This window comes from Camarhynchus parvulus, chromosome 15, assembly GCF_901933205.1.
Source record: "Camarhynchus parvulus chromosome 15, STF_HiC, whole genome shotgun sequence".
In the NCBI taxonomy this organism is placed as follows: domain Eukaryota; kingdom Metazoa; phylum Chordata; class Aves; order Passeriformes; family Thraupidae; genus Camarhynchus; species Camarhynchus parvulus.
The window spans coordinates 192368-208915 of record NC_044585.1 but is presented as its reverse complement, the minus strand read 5'-3'; the positions used below and the strand labels follow the sequence as shown (position 1 = coordinate 208915).

General features: G+C 51.8%; 1 protein-coding gene across 1 annotated transcript in view; it reads right to left on the bottom strand.

The window, feature by feature from the left end:
• AIFM3 (apoptosis inducing factor mitochondria associated 3) overlaps nt 1-14595 on the bottom strand; it is a 55285-nt gene extending 40690 nt beyond the window's left edge. The window contains exons 1-2 of the mRNA XM_030959196.1: nt 14545-14595; nt 4186-4315 (exon numbers count right to left, since the gene is read on the bottom strand). Coding sequence (XP_030815056.1) covers nt 4186-4216 — 31 coding nt within the window. The 5' untranslated portion in view covers nt 4217-4315; nt 14545-14595. The remainder of the gene's footprint in view (nt 1-4185; nt 4316-14544) is intronic.
• Nucleotides 14596-16548: the final 1953 nt, after the last annotated feature.

The following is a 16548-nucleotide window of genomic DNA, read 5'->3' as shown; positions in this document are numbered from 1 at the left end:
AAAAAAAAAGCAGAGAAACTAGCTGAGCATTAGCAAGTGCTCATATCACATATCTACATATACCTCAGCACTGCAAGCTCTCACTACTTGAAAATCCTGAGTCAGCTTCTCAGAGTCACAGAATCATTTAAAACACAGGTTCTTGACAAGACTATAAATGTTGATAGATTTTTTTTTCTCCCAGGTTTTCAGCCTTTAGGTCGAGCACTGCTGGCATTCTTCACATACAAGGAGCCATGTCCCAACACCATTTATCCCTGTTGGCTCAGGTGTTGTTTTTCTCTTGTGGCCACCATGTTCTTGTGCTTTGCCTTGGTGTCATTCACCCAAGCAGTCAAAGCTTAATATCCCATTACATCTCCTGTAGATTTATTCCTTCTCCATCACTATTCACAACCTGGTGGGACTAGTTGAAATCTCTGCTTGCTCTTGGAGAGGTACTTTAGATGTGAGACTGGAACTGTTGACATTGATCCCAAAGCAGGGTGCTGGCAGGTGGCTGGGCTGCAGGGCAGGGTCACAGGCATTATTTTTTAAAAATTAGGGCAATTGGATGCCCCAATACTTCTTTATCACAGGACTGGGTTCCCAGTATGGCTCAGAGCCCTTCTGGAGGCTAAATTTAAATTATGGATATTGGGCCATTGAAAGGTTGTACCTCTAGGTATCTGATACTTAAAATACGAGAAGCCAGGAAAATACTGAGCTAATATGGGAAGAAAGAATTGACATGAGCCCAGAGCTGACTTGAGCCAAGGGGAGTCTGAATAAGATGAAGATGCCTAGCTATAAAGGATGGAGGAGCTGAGCTGGCAAGGGGAGAGCAGTGTGTCTGCCTTCCCCAGCCCTAAAACCCTGCAATGCCTCAGGGTGTGCCACTTCAGGGCTGCAGGCACAGGGCAGAGGAGCACTGAGGGCAGGGAACAATCTGCTGCTGGCTGTATGGTACCAACAGCTTTGGGAGCAGTGGAAACCAGAAATGCATCAAGGGATGATGCTGGAGGGACCAGCAGGCACAGCCAAAAATCTCAGTTTACCCCAGCAGGGTTTATTTTTCCAAAGCCAGCACAGAGTAAACCTACCACCATGGGACATGCTTAGGGCTCACTGTGTCCTGCCAGAGCTGCACTCTCCAGGCATCCTCTGGGCTTGCCCACCCCACCTCAACTGCAAGCCCCAATGACTGTGACTTCAGGTGGTCTCAAAGAGATTCCAAACCATTTCTATGGACCACTTCCCCCCTCTTTCCAAGGCCAGGCTGGACAGAGCTCAGAACAACATGGTCTTGTGGAAGGCATCCCTGCCTACAGCAAGGGGTTGAAACTTGGTCTCTACAGACTTATCCAGCCCAAACACTTCCATGATTCTATCATTCTGTTAAAAATGACAGAGCCAATGACAAAACCACCATGTAAAATGTGCTTGGCTCTGCTCTCCCAGATATTCTGCCAGCAAATGCTACAGTCCAAAACCAGGAGGTAGGACTTAGCAAGGCTGGGGACAAGCTCAGAGCCAAGCTCAGCTCACACAGCCAATAGCACCCTCTCCAGCACCCTCCAGCAGTGTGAAGCAGCGTGCAGGGAGCACACTCCCTGCTAAATGCATCCTCCGTGCAAGGGTGAAGCCCACCGCAAGATACCTCATGTGCTGGGAAGTGACTGCCCTGCTATCAAACACTGAGCCCAGCAGAAGAAGAAGAATCAAAATTTATAGATTTTTAAGCCACTCTCCTAATACCCAGGGCAGAGACAGAGCTGCTGCAGCTTACACAGAGCTGGCACATGATGGCTCCTGACGCCCATTATCCTGATCTGGCTGTGCTGTGGGTGTGGGTGCTGGGATACCATGCAGGCTGCCAGCTGGGCAGCTCATCCCCAATGCATCACACACCCGAGACAAACTCGAGGAGAGAGTTATGCAGAGATTGAGAACTGGGCCTTCAGAAGAGGATCTGGCATCACGGGACTGCAGCACTGGAGATAACAGCAGATTACTTCACTGTTTGAACATGAGCTCTTAATTAAACACTGAAATATCCGGACAGGGGTGGGTGCTGCAGCAGCAGCCAGACCTCATGGCTGGCCAGCAGTACAGTCAGCACAGCTATTTAGAGACTCCACTCCCCAGAACTCTTGTATCACTCATCTGTCCATCAAAAGGTGATATGTGCACAGTGCCAAGGTTATCTCGAGGGTTCTCATGATGACTGAGGGTCTCTCTTGTAATGAAGGAGGTGGGGCAGATAAAGATCTCGTGTACACCTTGAAAAAGTGCCTGAATCAATTCTGTTCACTTCAGGCTGCATCCAAAATATTCCCTTCATGTGGAAACAGCACTGATGGAGCAAATAGCTCTATTCTGTTCCTGCTTCTTATTCAGACGAAGTCCAGTACTCAGCTCTAATACTGTACAATTCCCATATGAAACATCTGTGAAACCCTCGGCTAGAACAATCAGTATCCTCAAATGCCTCTGTTTAGCTCCTTGCATTTGCAGGTTTTATAAGCCTGGGATGAAGCCCTGAAGCCAGTGGTGAGCTACCCAGGGGCTGTGGAAGGCTTGTGCAAAGCCTTTGAAGATGCTAATCCAAACCAGAGCTGAGGGATGGAGGTGCATTGCAGAGTGCCATTTTCAGGCATCTGGCCCTGCTATGCAAATACAGCTCTCTCTCTTAGCTGCAAAAATCTGCAGCTAAGGAAAACTGAGCATTGGTGTTCCAACAGTGGTCCAAGATTATACAGTTTTGCTGATATGATACAAAATTAAGTGGAGCTCATAGCAGAGTTTGCACAAATTTAGTCAACAAAAGCATTTATTCCTGGATGTGTTTTTACCCCTCAAACATTTTAAAGAAACATATAAACAGGGCTTTAACAGAGAAGGCTTACAGGTCAGAGTGTCCAGTGCCATATTACCTTGGTGGTAACCCATAATCACAGTACAGGTCAAGGGCAGAAAGGCACCTTTATTTTCTCATTGTGCCTTGCATAAAGGCAGGGACCTCACTCCATGAATGTTTGGTGAGGCACAACTTCTATTGCCCTTCTGACCCATTTAGTCCTTCAACCTGAAATCCCTTCTGCCTCAGACAGTGACGACATTGCCAAGGAAAGATCTCCAAAAGACATCTTTCCACCCACAAAGGCTACACAGGGATGCTGACTGGTCTGATATATCATCACCATTCTCTGATTCCCCTTGCCCTGGGACACAAGCAAGTAACAAGGACAAGGTCACCCTAAGCTCTCTCTGAGGTGGCCAAAACAAGCTGCAGGATGGGAGCTGGGAGCACTCCTCCATGACAGCTTCAGGAACACTGACAGGACCAACCATCACTCCCTGGGGTCCTGTGCCAGGGCCATGCAGGTGCTGCCAGGGGTGTGAGTATGGTTGATCACACAGTGCCTGCTCATGCCCAGCCTGCTCAGGACAAGGCTGAGCATTGACACTTCCACACCAGGCCGCCCTCAACCAGCCAGTTTGCCTGGGCAGGTGGCACCACCCCTGCCCCTCACACATATACCCAACCTTCCCCAAACTGTAGAGAGCAGGGAGCCCAGTCAGCCCAGCCATGGAAGTAATGTGCCAGGCAAGGGGAGAATCCTTGATGTCCAGGTGTCTACAGCTGCTTTCCCCACTGAAAGCAGTACAGATGAACAAGCTTCACCACGAAAATAAAATCCCAAAAGCAGAGCAGCTCCAGGACCTGGTCTGTTCCTTCCCCGGTCATTCCCTTTCCGCAGGGAGAGAAATAAGGGCTGTCCAGTGTGCCAGAGTGACAAAACTGTGGCAGAAGGAAGGTGCTGGAGCCCCATGTGTCTATGCTGGGATAGCTGTCACCCAAACCTACACTCGGGCACGAGGGGGGCAACTCTGCTCCAGATCTGGCAGAAAGGCAGAAGCAGGTGGGTGGTCAAGAGCAAGGCAGTGTGACCAGGCAGAGATGCCTCCCTTGCAGTACGGGGTGAGCTCCCCTCCCACCCACCTACCACCCCCCTGGCACTGCTGCAACCCCCCACAGCTCCCTGCCTGGGAGCGAGAGCACTGAGGAATTTGGAGGGATTAAGAGTCCAGTAATCCTCCCTGCAGGAGCCGAGCATTAACATTCCCCTGGCCAGCGTCCACCGCTGACCTACTTCTCCCACGGGGACAGTGGGATGGGGGCCCGGCGCAGAGGGCAGTCACCTGGTTTGGGCTTGGAGAAGCATCCTCCCATGGTGCCGGGCGGGACGGGCAGCGGGGGCGGGCAAGTCAGCGAGGGCGCGGGCACATCCTCGCATGGTACAGGTGTCCCGGCTCCCGCGGCGATCTCCACCTGCGTTGGGCAGAAAAGCTCCGTGAGAGCTGGCACGGCCGGAAGGCGGGGGCGGCGAGCAGGGGAAGCGAACCCGTGATAGCGCTGCCGCCTGTGCCCACAGCTGCCGGCAGCACTGCGGACACACGCTGTGGGCACCCCGGTGACCCGAGGGACACGGGGACAGCGACCTGCTGGGGTCACCGTGCTGGGAGACACCGCTAAATTCAGTTATGAAGTTTATAAATTCAGTCATCAAAGTTAATTACAAAAACCTCCCTATCATTTATGGCCAGACTTTAATAAGTTCCCAAAGCCCTGCCTTTTGGAATTAAAGCTCTAAGTGCACAGGTCGCAGCACAAATACAATGACTGAGCCATAAATACATTTCAGTTGGGGTTTTTGTGTTATTATTAGGAGATTGAAAAAAAGAAGTCTATTCTATTGCACAGTCCTGCAAGTTCCCCTATGCCAGTTATGCTCATTCCTGTAGAAATGCCATTGGCTTAGGAACAATTAATTATTTAGAGAAAGGGGTTTTGCTATCAGACCATTTGCATCAACCTCCTTTTTTTTACACTATTGACTTTTTTTTTAATTTTTAAAGACAAGTTGTGTTTCTCTTATTAGCTTTGACTTGAGGTGCTCTCAGATTTGGTACAGCCTAAGAATTTAGATAAACCTTTCCAATTCTATTCCATGACTGAAAACAGCAAAGAGTCATCCAACACACTGTCAATAAAATAGTATATTTCATTTGTTTTACTCAGTCCTGAATTTAACTGATTTACTATGGGTTTGCCGTATATTTTTCAAAAAGCCCTCTGATCTGGGCAGGAAGATAAGTACAATTTGTGAATTATATTTTGAGACAGGCAAAGTAGTATTTTCTGTATCTTATAAAATGCCTCGAGATCTTTACAATAAGAAGAAATTAGAGAAGTGCCAGGAGAGAGATACCAAGCACCTTCTCTCCTTAGCTTAAACATCAACTCAAAATACCAGTATGTATCCCTCTGTTTTCAGCTATATCCCTCCAAAACACAACTTCCAACTCTCTTTCCATGCATAGCATCACCTCTGCTAAGCCCCAGCTGTGTTGCAGAAGCAGCTTCAGAGCCTGGATTATAATGAATAAACCATCCAAGCTATAGAGGAACACAAGCCTGGTGCCTTGCCCATGGTGCAAAGCAGGCATGTGCTATTTGATACTCTGCAAAGAGGGATTATTAAATATAGAGGGAAGAGCTCTTCTTCCAAGAGCATCCCAGGAAAGTAGCATGACAATGTTTATACAAGAGCAATTGCAAAAAAAAGTTACCATGTCAGAAGGTGCATAAATGCAGAGGAAGATTTGGGAGCAATGGGGGAAAACAGAGTGGGGATGTCACATGCAGTAGCTGCTGTAAAGCCCTTTGCCAGAACCAGCAGAAAGAAAGGGAAAATGGTTTTGTACCAGGCAAACTGAGTCTTGGGTCACTGATGTATCAGTGATACAGGGCAACAATTTAGTGCATATAATAAAATACTACCACTGGTACCTCAGGAGCAAACCAAGTCCCCAGTAACCCAGATCAGCTCTTTGCAGTGGACTTCCCGCAGCAGAAGCGGACACTGGCATGATCCAAGACAGGATCATGGCCCAGGCAAGCAGTGCCCTGGCACCATTGCAGCATTCCCTTGGGTGCCGCACATAAAGGGAACCACAGCAGGGACCCTTGGACAGGTGGTGGGTTGAAGGGTAGCTCCCAAATATGCTTCACCAGAGAATCACTCCCACTTCTCCAACCCTCTCAGAGATGCTGATGTGGGACTGGTTTCTAGCTGGTTCAACTGGTTTTAACAAGGACTTGGGGGGATGTCAGAGTTCCTGAATGTCAGAATGTCACCCATTCATCCAAGATGCCTTTGCTTTGTTTGGACCTTAAAGATGGCAATCTGCAGCCATCCCCTCAAGCCCACTTCACATCTCCTAATTTCTCCACTGATGGTCCCTCCAGTCTTTCCAAAGCACTGAGACATCTGCACCTCCCAAAGCAGGTCAGAGGGAAGTGTTTGCTATCAGAGGTGTCCCTTCTCCACTCCTAGAGTTCCCCAGGCAAAACCAAAATGGTCCTTGGTAGGATTTCAGCTGATGACATCAGAGGAGAAGCCACCTGGCTGCTCCCAGCCTCAATCCCAGCAAGCACATGGAGATGCTTCAGAATCACCTGAGACTCAGATGGTTGCAGAAAGGCACCAGCCTCCCCTGTGAGACCAGCTCAGGGGACACAATAGGGCCACATCACTGGTAGTGACATCCAGAGGCATCAATCCAGAGCTGCATCCTGCAGGATTTGTGGCCAAAGCCATAAGCTCTGTTAGGAGAAGGAAATAAGCCCATATACAACACAAGGTAGCTGAACACAGGATCACCTGTAAAACCTTGCTAGGTCCTGAAGGGTGACAGTCTGACCTGAACAAGGTGTCCATGCTCAGTAAACCAGTTAATCATCTGTTCTCTGAACAAAACAACACTCTGTGGCACACAGCTGAACAGGAACACCTTCAGCATCTGCTCAGAGAGGGCAAGAAGGAGTGGGCTACCAAAATACAAGGTAACTGTTGTGGTGCTGAGGAACATACTAGTCCCATCCCTAAAAACTCTAGTGTGAATGAGGAACCAGCCCCTACACCAGGCTGTTTGCAGAACTCCATCATCCACAGAGAGCACTGCCTGAGCATACAACCAGGGACACCAGCCAGGTCCCCAACAGGAAAAACTGGGAAAGTTATCTAACAGGAGAAACATGGGAAACAGTCTAGTGCTACTGACCACGAGCACTTCCCCTGCAAGGCAGCAAAATATGCAAAATATGGCAACATCAAGCTTCAGTGCAAGTCAGGGGTATCAGACCAGACAGCCCACCTGGTTCAGCCCAGTGTCCAGTGCCCAAACATGGCCAACAGCACCCATCTGCCACAAGCAGGCAGGAGCAGGGCAGGAAGACAGGGACACTCCAGCCCACACTTCCCGCTGGGCTCAGAGTAGAATTCAGAGCCTGCACCACTTCTGAGCAGTGCAGTGCTGGCAGAGCTATTATTAGCACTGTGCTTCTGCTCTCTGCAGTGCCCCAGGCTGCTGTTTTAATCCAGTGCTCTTCTGTGACTCCAAAATCCTTTCCAAGAGCTAATGTGGCAACTATATAACTATAGAGGTGTATTAGTACACCATAGGTATAAAAATGTTTTCCCCCTGAGCATCAGTTTATGTTTATTGCCCCAGTATCATTTCCTTACCTGGCACCCAGGTCCCTCCCATCCAGCTGCAGCATCTGTCAGCATCTGTCCTGCTGCTGTAAGTAATCCTGCATTGCCTGCCTAGAAATCTGGCAGAGATATGAGCACCAGGCCATGCCCTGTGACATGGACATTTCCCAGAGATGCCAGTTTGCCATCCCAGCTTGCTCCAGCTGGAGACCTCTGTGGAGCACTGAGCAGAGACACACTTGTGCCACTGTTGACCGAATCCCTCAGCTGTGATTCATCTGCTGTGTGAGGGGGGCCTGGTGCACCTGGACACCAGCTGCACCTGTGCCCTCTCCAGGCTCCTCCAGACCCTCTCACTGAGCTTCTGGCTGCACACTCACCTTTTTGTAGACATCACCCTGACCCCCATTTCCTTGGCCACACCAGCCCTGGGTGCCACCAGAGGAAGAAGAGGTGAGAGGGCTGCTTCTCATTCCCTTCCCACTTGCCCAGCACAAGTCACTTCACCTGGTCTCCTGGACACATAGAGGGGGGTTCTCCACCTCTCAAGGCAGCTCTGTCCCCTCCCCATCCCTCTGTCCCCTCCTCTCAAGCCCTGGACCCAAGTTTCCTCTCCTCAGTAATGTGGGACCTCCCAGTGTCACCAAGATGACTGATGTGGTCTCCTGGCACCAGGGGCTAGCAGGGGCTGCCAGAAAAGGCAGGGGCTTGGTGACAACTCACCACATGCTCTCAGAGAAGGGACCCTGCCCTGGGGCTGCAGCACAGAGGAGACAAAGATGCTAGAGCAGCTGCCAGCTCCTGAGGATCCTGGATATGGCTGCCAGAATAAGAAACATCTCTGTCCCTGGGTCTTACAATCCCAGATCCTCCAGGCTTTGCACAGCCCTGGTCCTCCTACAGCTGCATCTCCTCCGCTGCCCTGTCCTCCTCTTGGGACGGACCCAAGCTAGCCCTAGGTCTGCTGGGACACAGTTCAGGTTTCCAAAGCTCAGGAACATGCCTATCATTCCAAGGAAACCAAACAACAATGGGTGCTCCCATCCTGCCATCACCAGCATCCAACCTCCATTCTCCCAGGGAGCTCAGGATCAGGTGCTCAGCCAGCCTTTCTCCTCTCTTGATGTCCAAGCACTACTGCTTGGACTGGCTTCCTCCCACAGCTGGAAATGCCTGAATGATCTCTGCCATGAGTCCAGCAAACCAGACTCCAATGACTTTTGCCTTCACACAAGTGAGCTCTCTGCTTCCTTTGCAGCGCTCTGCAGCAGGATCTGGAGGAAAGCCGGGGGCAACCTGGCAGAGCACCTAGAAGATCTTTGAGGAGGTTTCTGAAGAACCACTGGAATTCAGTGAACAAGTGGGACATCTGGGACCTGCTCTGTTCCCAAGGAGATGACTTCTGTCTCTTCACTGACATCACCAGTCTGCAGGAGAAGGGCTATAGGTCCATGGAAAGCCAAGGTCCACACAAGTGAGGATGAGGAAGGTCTCTTATCAGACACACACCAGGATCTCAAAGCAGAGGTCAGCAAGAGATATCTCCCAAAGACATTCTGTCAGGATGAGGAGGAGAGCTTCCCCAAGGTCAAGGGAGGACTCCTCAGTACTGGAGAACTAATGAAAACCACAAAGGAGAGGTAGGCACTGTGAGCCCTGGGGTGGCTGTTTCTCAAAGGCAGTGGGATCAAAGGGCCAATCAAAGAGACATTACACCTCTCAGCAGCTTTCAATGCAGGGAGCATTAACATGGCAGTTGTGGTCATGACTATGCTGGTATTCATCTCCCATCAGCACAGCACCTCTTGCTCTGCACCTTCTGCCCATGACCATGGAAGAATTTAGGCTGGAAGAGGTCTCTAGTGGTCATCTGACCCAATTCCAGCTGTGAGCAGGGTGACATGCTAGCCTGGATCGAACCCTAATTCTGCCTTAAGCTTTGGAGAATGGACCCAACACTAGTCATGACAGGACCCACTAACATCTGGAAGTCCTCAAGGGTATAAGACCTTTTTAGATGGGTATCAGTGGGAAAGATTCAATGGTATACAAAGAACAAGAAAATCCATTCCTGGTATCTGGAGACCACCACAGACCTACCCATCCACACATTTGCCAGATGCAGCACTCATTAAAAATGGGAACAAAAGGAGATGTTGAAAGATTTCACTCCCTCAACACTTTGGAGCACTAATGGTCTCCTGATGGGACTGGAAATTAATTTTTACTCCCAAGATACTGCACTTCTGGAGTATTTTGTGGTGCTGAGCCCCCTGAGGTGCCTCCAGTAGAGAAGGAAAGGGGTTAGGCAGCTGTGCTGTGCCCTGGAGCGATGACAGCTGAAGAGGTCAGGCACAGGGGTTGCTCACATTCTCAGGTAAAGCTCATTGCCAGTTTGGGATCAGGAAGGGTCTCCCTTGGAGATTGGCACAAGTGCCAGGAAGCTTTTGCCTTCCTCTACAGCTCTAAACATTGCCCTTTGCCAGGCTCCTCAGGGCTGTTTCTGGCCAGGAATTCCCCGCTGTGGCAGGGCCAGGATTTCCAGCTGTGTGTGTGATCTCTCCACCTCTCTTCCCCATGGCAGCTTTGTTTTCCTAGCTTTCAGTCACTTTTAGCATAGGTCTTCTAAGGCAATGTCCAACAGCTCTGCACTGAACAGGAGCTGCTGGTTTTTAACTGCTCCTGCATATAATAAAATTTTCTTTTTACTGAATCTGGGTTCTGTTGTCTGCAAACATTTGCTTATTTCTGCCCTGAGAAATTTGTCCTTCAGGAGCTTTATCAGTTCCCACAGACAATTTTTGGACTCAGAATGATGTTACAGCTAATTGAACAGCTCAGCACTTTCTTCTTGAGACATCCTTCATGGATGTCTTTAAAGGGTCCAGGTCAAATAATTTCTTTTCTGCTCTGTTTAAGGACTGAGCTCAACATCTGGAAAACTTGTTTGTCTGCTCTGCAGAGTGAAGGGTACCATGTGCCCGTTCCAGTCATTCACATCCAGCTCTGCAAGCTGGTTCCACATCCCCCAAGCAGGAACACAAGAGGAGGGGGCAGCTGGAGTCTCAGAGCATCTGGTGTTACCATCCATGCTTGCAGGGAAGAGCTGGCTCTGACTCTGGTCCCTGCTGTGGGAAAAAACAAGCCCTGATCCCAAATCATACTCTATCCACTACAGTGCTGCCAATTCTCCATACATGCAAAATATTGTCTTTAACACAAGGCCAGCAGAAGCCATGGAGCAGTCCCAGCAGCAGACCTGTTTTGGTCACACCCTACAAGCAAAGTGCAGCACAGATCCCACCACAGCCTCTCCAGCCTATCCCACAAAGCATAGTCTGTCCCATGTCTTCTGGTCCCTGGACACAAGGACTCTGGTCCATCTGGTCCTGAACAGCAGCAGGACCCAGAGCATTCTTTCCCATCTACCTCCTCACCACACACAATGGCACATAACAGGGACCCCATCCCTCAGCCCCACCTTCACCCTCTGTGGCTCCATCCCAGCCACACACACACCCACCCTGACCCACCACACACCCCTGCACATCACCAGCCCCCACACACCAGACTCAAGTCATGGTGTGCTCTTACAAGGACTGCCCATTTCCCTCACTTTTCTGGGGATTTGCTCTAGTTTGACTCCCACAGTGTTTAGTCAAGACCAAGTCACCACCCCCACCAGGTTCCTCCATACCTGTGCCAGTATTAGAAAGACTTTAGAGTGGTGACTCCACAGCCCCCTGTCCTTGATGAGTACACCCAGACTGTCCTTCCCCATCATATCCTGAAGGCCCACTCTTGTTTCACATTAGTGCCACCATGCACAGTCTCACGCTCACTCCTCCTCCATCTGTGTTCAGTGGTGCAACTCCAGCCACCAGTGATGCTTTCCACCTCCAACTCCTCAGCCAGTTTCAGCTGCTTTGTGGACAGAGGACATTAATAAAAATATATAACGTGGATCCCAAGATTCCTGCAGTTCACCAAGCAGTACACCTGCCTCTGCTCCAGTATCCTCCTGGCCCTAGTGATCCTGCTAGGGACCAGGCTTCAGCCCAGAGGTGCACCAGCACTCTCCCACAGCTCACCTCCTTCCCTTCCCAAAATCAGCCAGTCTCCACTGGTATGGCAGCGTTCCAGTCCATCTCCACAAAGCCTGTCAGAGCAGGAGCCAGCACAGACGGCACAGTGAACACACAACACACTCCTCATGGTGCAGAGTGGTGGTGAAACAGTATTTGGGCTCCAGCTCTTGTCTGAGCACAGACACACTACCAGTGTTCCAGAGCCCACAGGCACCTTCCTGCCATCCTCACCACCCTGCAGAGATCAACTTCCCCAAAAACCACAGCAGCCACTGGCACAAAGTCCTACTGACACCCTGAGTTGCCTGCAGCTCCCTCTCTGCTCACCCTGGGGTCCATCCTCCACCTGCTGCAACACCCTGGGTGCCACAGCCCATGATCTCAGTGAGGAACCCCCATGTTTCCCAGCAAGGTCTGGCTCAGCAAAACTGAACTGCCCTGTCTCCAGGGCAAGCCAGACTCTGCTGCCAAAAACACAGCTCTCTCCACAGGACACAGGACTCTGAACACAGCTCAGGCATGGTTGGAGCACTGGGGAGCCCAATCTACCCCCACCCTGTGGATCATGCTGTGCACTCTGTGTTATCAACACCACCCGCAGAAGCCCTGCTCTGACCCCAGGGAGGGGCACAGGGCTTGCCTGCCAAGAGAAAGGCAGACAGTAGGAAGAGAATCAAGTCACACAGAAGACAGCATGACAGGGGATGATGTTTTTAGGGCAGGGAGAGCTTGTATTTTTAAAATAATATGAGGATGAATACAGATGGTCTCCATCCTGAAGTTACCATTTTTGTCAGGAATCACGCTACAAAGGATGAAAAGAGAGTCCCACAACCCCTAGCTGCGGTTCCCAGACCAGCAGATCAGCCTCCCAGAATGGGGTGCCCAACTGGGGCACCACTCCTGTGTTCATGTCACTGCATCTTGTCCCTCCACCTCGGAGATGCTGCACCCAGGACATGGTAACACTGTGCAGATACGCAATGCACTGCTGCTCACCCTCTGCCCATGGAGCAGATGAGCCAAAATCAAGGGGGCTAGCACATAGGAACCCGATTTTCTAGTCTCCCTAGTACCCCAACCTCCCCTTGATACCTCTCTAACTTTTCACTCCATTCTTCCCTCTTGATAGCTCTCCAGCTAGCTTCCCCTTCCCTCTGGCCAACCATTCCATTTTCACTTTCCTGCCATTTCCATACCCGTCTCAATCCTGCTGCTTGGCTTCTGCTTCAGGGTCCCCCAGCTGCTGATTCACAGTAACTCTGACATCCCCAGAGCAGCAGGAGGACCCCTCCTTCACTTCCTGGTCTGTCCTGCACCCTGTTTGCCCAGCCCCCTCAGTATAGCCCTCCTGCCAAAGCTTTACCTCTCCAGCCACTTCCTGGTGGGGTCCCAGATTTGCTCTACACCCACCTGGAGAAAGCAGCTTTGCCAGGTGATTTCCTTTCAAATGGTCTCAAGAAACAAGCAAAAGTCACGCTGCAAAAGGGCGAGATCAGCTCAGGGCCCCAGCGATGGGCAGCGCGGCCCCGTCTCAGCGCAGGCAGGGAGGGACGTGGGCAGGGAATGACGTGCCCTGGTGCTCTTCACCTTGTCACCAGGAGTTTGTGTCAGCGGCAGCACAGAGAGCTACAAAGCTGCCGTTTCATGTACCCCGTGGCTCCTGAAGAAGTGCAGCGGGAACGCCGTGTCAGAGCACAATCAAGGCAGGATTGTGTTACTGGCTGCTGCTTCAGCAATTTACCGACTCCAGGTTAAAGGCTCATTTGGCAGCACTATCACTGCCACCCTTCCGCACACCTCTGTGAGCTAGACTGGAAATCATTAATCATGGGATTTGGTCCAGATCGTAAAGATCTGCCAATAAAAACCATAAATGTTGGAAATTCTCCCCGGATGAAGAGTGATTGATGCAAAAATCAAATCATTTCACAACACAAGAGACCTTTAATTCTCATTTGCTCCACCACAGGCAGTCAAGCCCCTGCTGTGCTGCCACTGCCAGGTCCCCATTGCACAAAAGCAGTCTGCGTTCCCCACAGGAGCTGGAGCAGGGCAGAAGGAGTTTATCCCGGCAATGTTTTCCACTACTAACAGCTACAGTATAACACCACAGTCCAGCTCCATTCATCACACTCAGATGTTCCCTCCCAAAGGAGACCATGCAGTTCATGGAACCACAGCATGTCATGAGTTGGAAGAAACACACAAGGATCATGGAATGGCTTGGGTTAAAAGGGACCTTAAAGATCATCTCCTTCCACACCCCTTTGCACAGGCAGGGACACCTTCCACTATCCCAGGTTGCTCCAAGCCCTGTCCAGCCTGGCCTTGGACACTGCCAGGGATGGAGCAGCCACAGCTTCTCTGGGCAACCTCTGCCATTGCCTCACCACCCTCACAGTGGAGAATTTCTTCCTAATATTTAATCTTACCTACCTTTCTTCAGCTTCAAGACATTCACCCCTGACCAGGCAAGATCATGGTCCCCCCTAGTCAGGAGGAAACAAACTTGGAGAACAAGCTGGCGGGAGGACATGACACAGGGACCTAAACCCCGTTCAGGACAAACGCAGCTTTTCTCCGCGACACATTTTTATGCCGCTTTGATTTCCTAGGCATTGGCTGAATCTCAGAAGAGATGCGGAAACATGCGGCGCTCTCGCACCGCCTGCCCCCGGCTCCGACCCCGGCCCTGCCGGCAGCTCCGGCTGTAGGGGAGCCCCCGGGCCGGCGCCGCGCCCCGGTAATCCCGATCCCCGCGGTGCCCCTGCTCCTGGGGGTAGCGGCGATCCCACCGACCGCTCTCCCCGGCCGAAGGTGCGGTGCGGTCCTGGACAGCGGCCCTGCACTGGGAGCTCACCTCACCTCACATCTTCCCAGGACGCGTCCCCGCCGCCCCCCGCGCTTACCTGGCCAGCAGCGGCGGTGCCAGCGCGGCGGGAGGAGCGCGGCCGGTCCCGGGGCGGGGCAGGACGCGGGACCCGCCCCCGCCGCGGGTGCGGAGCGGGAGGTGCCCGCCGGCCCTGCCCGCTCTCGGTACACGCGTGGCGGGAGGTCCCCGCTGGCCCCGGGCACACGAGGCAGTTGGTTCTGCTTGGTCCCACGGGGCTGCCACTGCCGGGGCTATTCCTTCCCACCTGAAATACCCCGGCCCGGCCCTTCTCAGGTCACTTGCTTTTACACTTTCGTTCTGGATTCACGTCTCTGCCCCCCCGCCCCCCCCCCCCCCCCCCCGCCCCCCGAAGACAACGGTCTGCACCACCCTCTGCTTCCTCCTGACTGGAACCTTTCTTCTCCCCAGAAAACTCTTTCCCTCCCCGTCATGTCATCTAGCAGTGTCAGCATCTCTCTGTGCCTTTTTCTATCACATACCCCAAATCTATTCTTTATTTTCAGTGGATGACTTTTGAGATCACCCCGGGTACAAAGGAAAGTTTTCTCCCCCACCTCCAGACAGTTTTGTCTCGGGTCGCTGCTCTCTTACACCACAAATATACAACTCCCAAGGCTTTCCAAGCAGATCACTGCACTTCAATATCCAGCTTCAGTTCCCTGCTCTGAGTGGGATGAGCGGCTTAACTGGGCTGTTCATCTGCAGTTCTCACTGTTGGTAAAAAAAAACAACTACCCAAGGATGAAGCCTTCCAGTGTAGAAGCTCCAGGGATCCATGTGCTTCCAGAGCCTTGGGAGATCGACAATGGATCCTCATTTAACTGCCTCGATTCCAAGACAGGAGTAATGATCCCATGTCCAGTGTCTGCAGGCAGCTGAGGAGCATCCCTGCAGGTGGTGCTGTGCCTCCCTGGGGCATGGTGCAGATCTCCATGGGATGTGGTATTGCTGGCAGCGGGGACCCCTAACAGACCTTTCCTGGCACGCAGGATTTTTGACCTGTGGTGTGAAAAACTGTTCCTATGCAAGCAAACAGCAAGGACTGAGCCTTGGAAGGAGTAAATGGGTTTGCAGGGAATTATCCTGACAGCAAGCTCTATCACAAGCTGTGGGTGGCCATGCTTTAAGATGAAGGAGAGTTGATTTAAATTGGATGTTGGAAAGAAATTCTTCCCTGTGAGGGTGGTGGGGCACTGGCACAGGTTGCCCAGAGAAGCCATGGTTGCCCCATCTCTGGAAGTGTCCAAGGCCGGCTAGGACTGGGCTTGGAGTAACATGGGATAGTGGAAGGTGTCCCTGCCAATGGCAGGGATGTGGACTAGATGGCCTTTAAAAATCCCTTCCAATCCAAACCAGTCTGTGATTCTATGTTTGGCTGGCGCCACAAGTGGACAACATTTGGGGTTGTTTTGCTGCACCTTACACATCCGAGGACATCATGCCAGGGATGGGACTGTGAGACATGAGCAGTACTGTGGGGCTGCGCTGCCCCAGGAACAGCAAGAGATGCAGTTCTGCCTGCAGCAGGGTGACTGGGCAGGAGCCCAGAGGGATGGATGTCTAGAGGTCCTTCCTTCCCCAGAAACCTCACAGAGCTACTGGGTAATGCATGCCTCCATGACTGTTGTTTCTTGGCCTCCTGGCACTGGCTCCATCACCCTGACACCACTCCCTCACTGAGCACTGCCTGCACTGCAGTGTTGGTCACTGAAACGTCACAAGTAGGTCCTGCCCCACTAGTCCCTGCCCAGCTCCTGAGCTGACCCAGTCACCCTGTGGTGCTTGGGGTGGTGCTCAGCCACACTGCTGGTGGTGGCAATGGGTGCTCTGGGGCCCACTTTGCGGGTCTGCCCCAAGTGGGACAGTGGTGCCTCACTACAGGGCTGACAGGGCTGTGCCAGCAGTGCCAGGCAGCTGCCCACTGTGCTGCAAACCCCTAGCTCTCTGCCTTCTCTGCAGTTCTCAAGGAGATGACAACCTGCAGCCCTTCACCTCCCACCACCCCAGAATTAACAGCCCA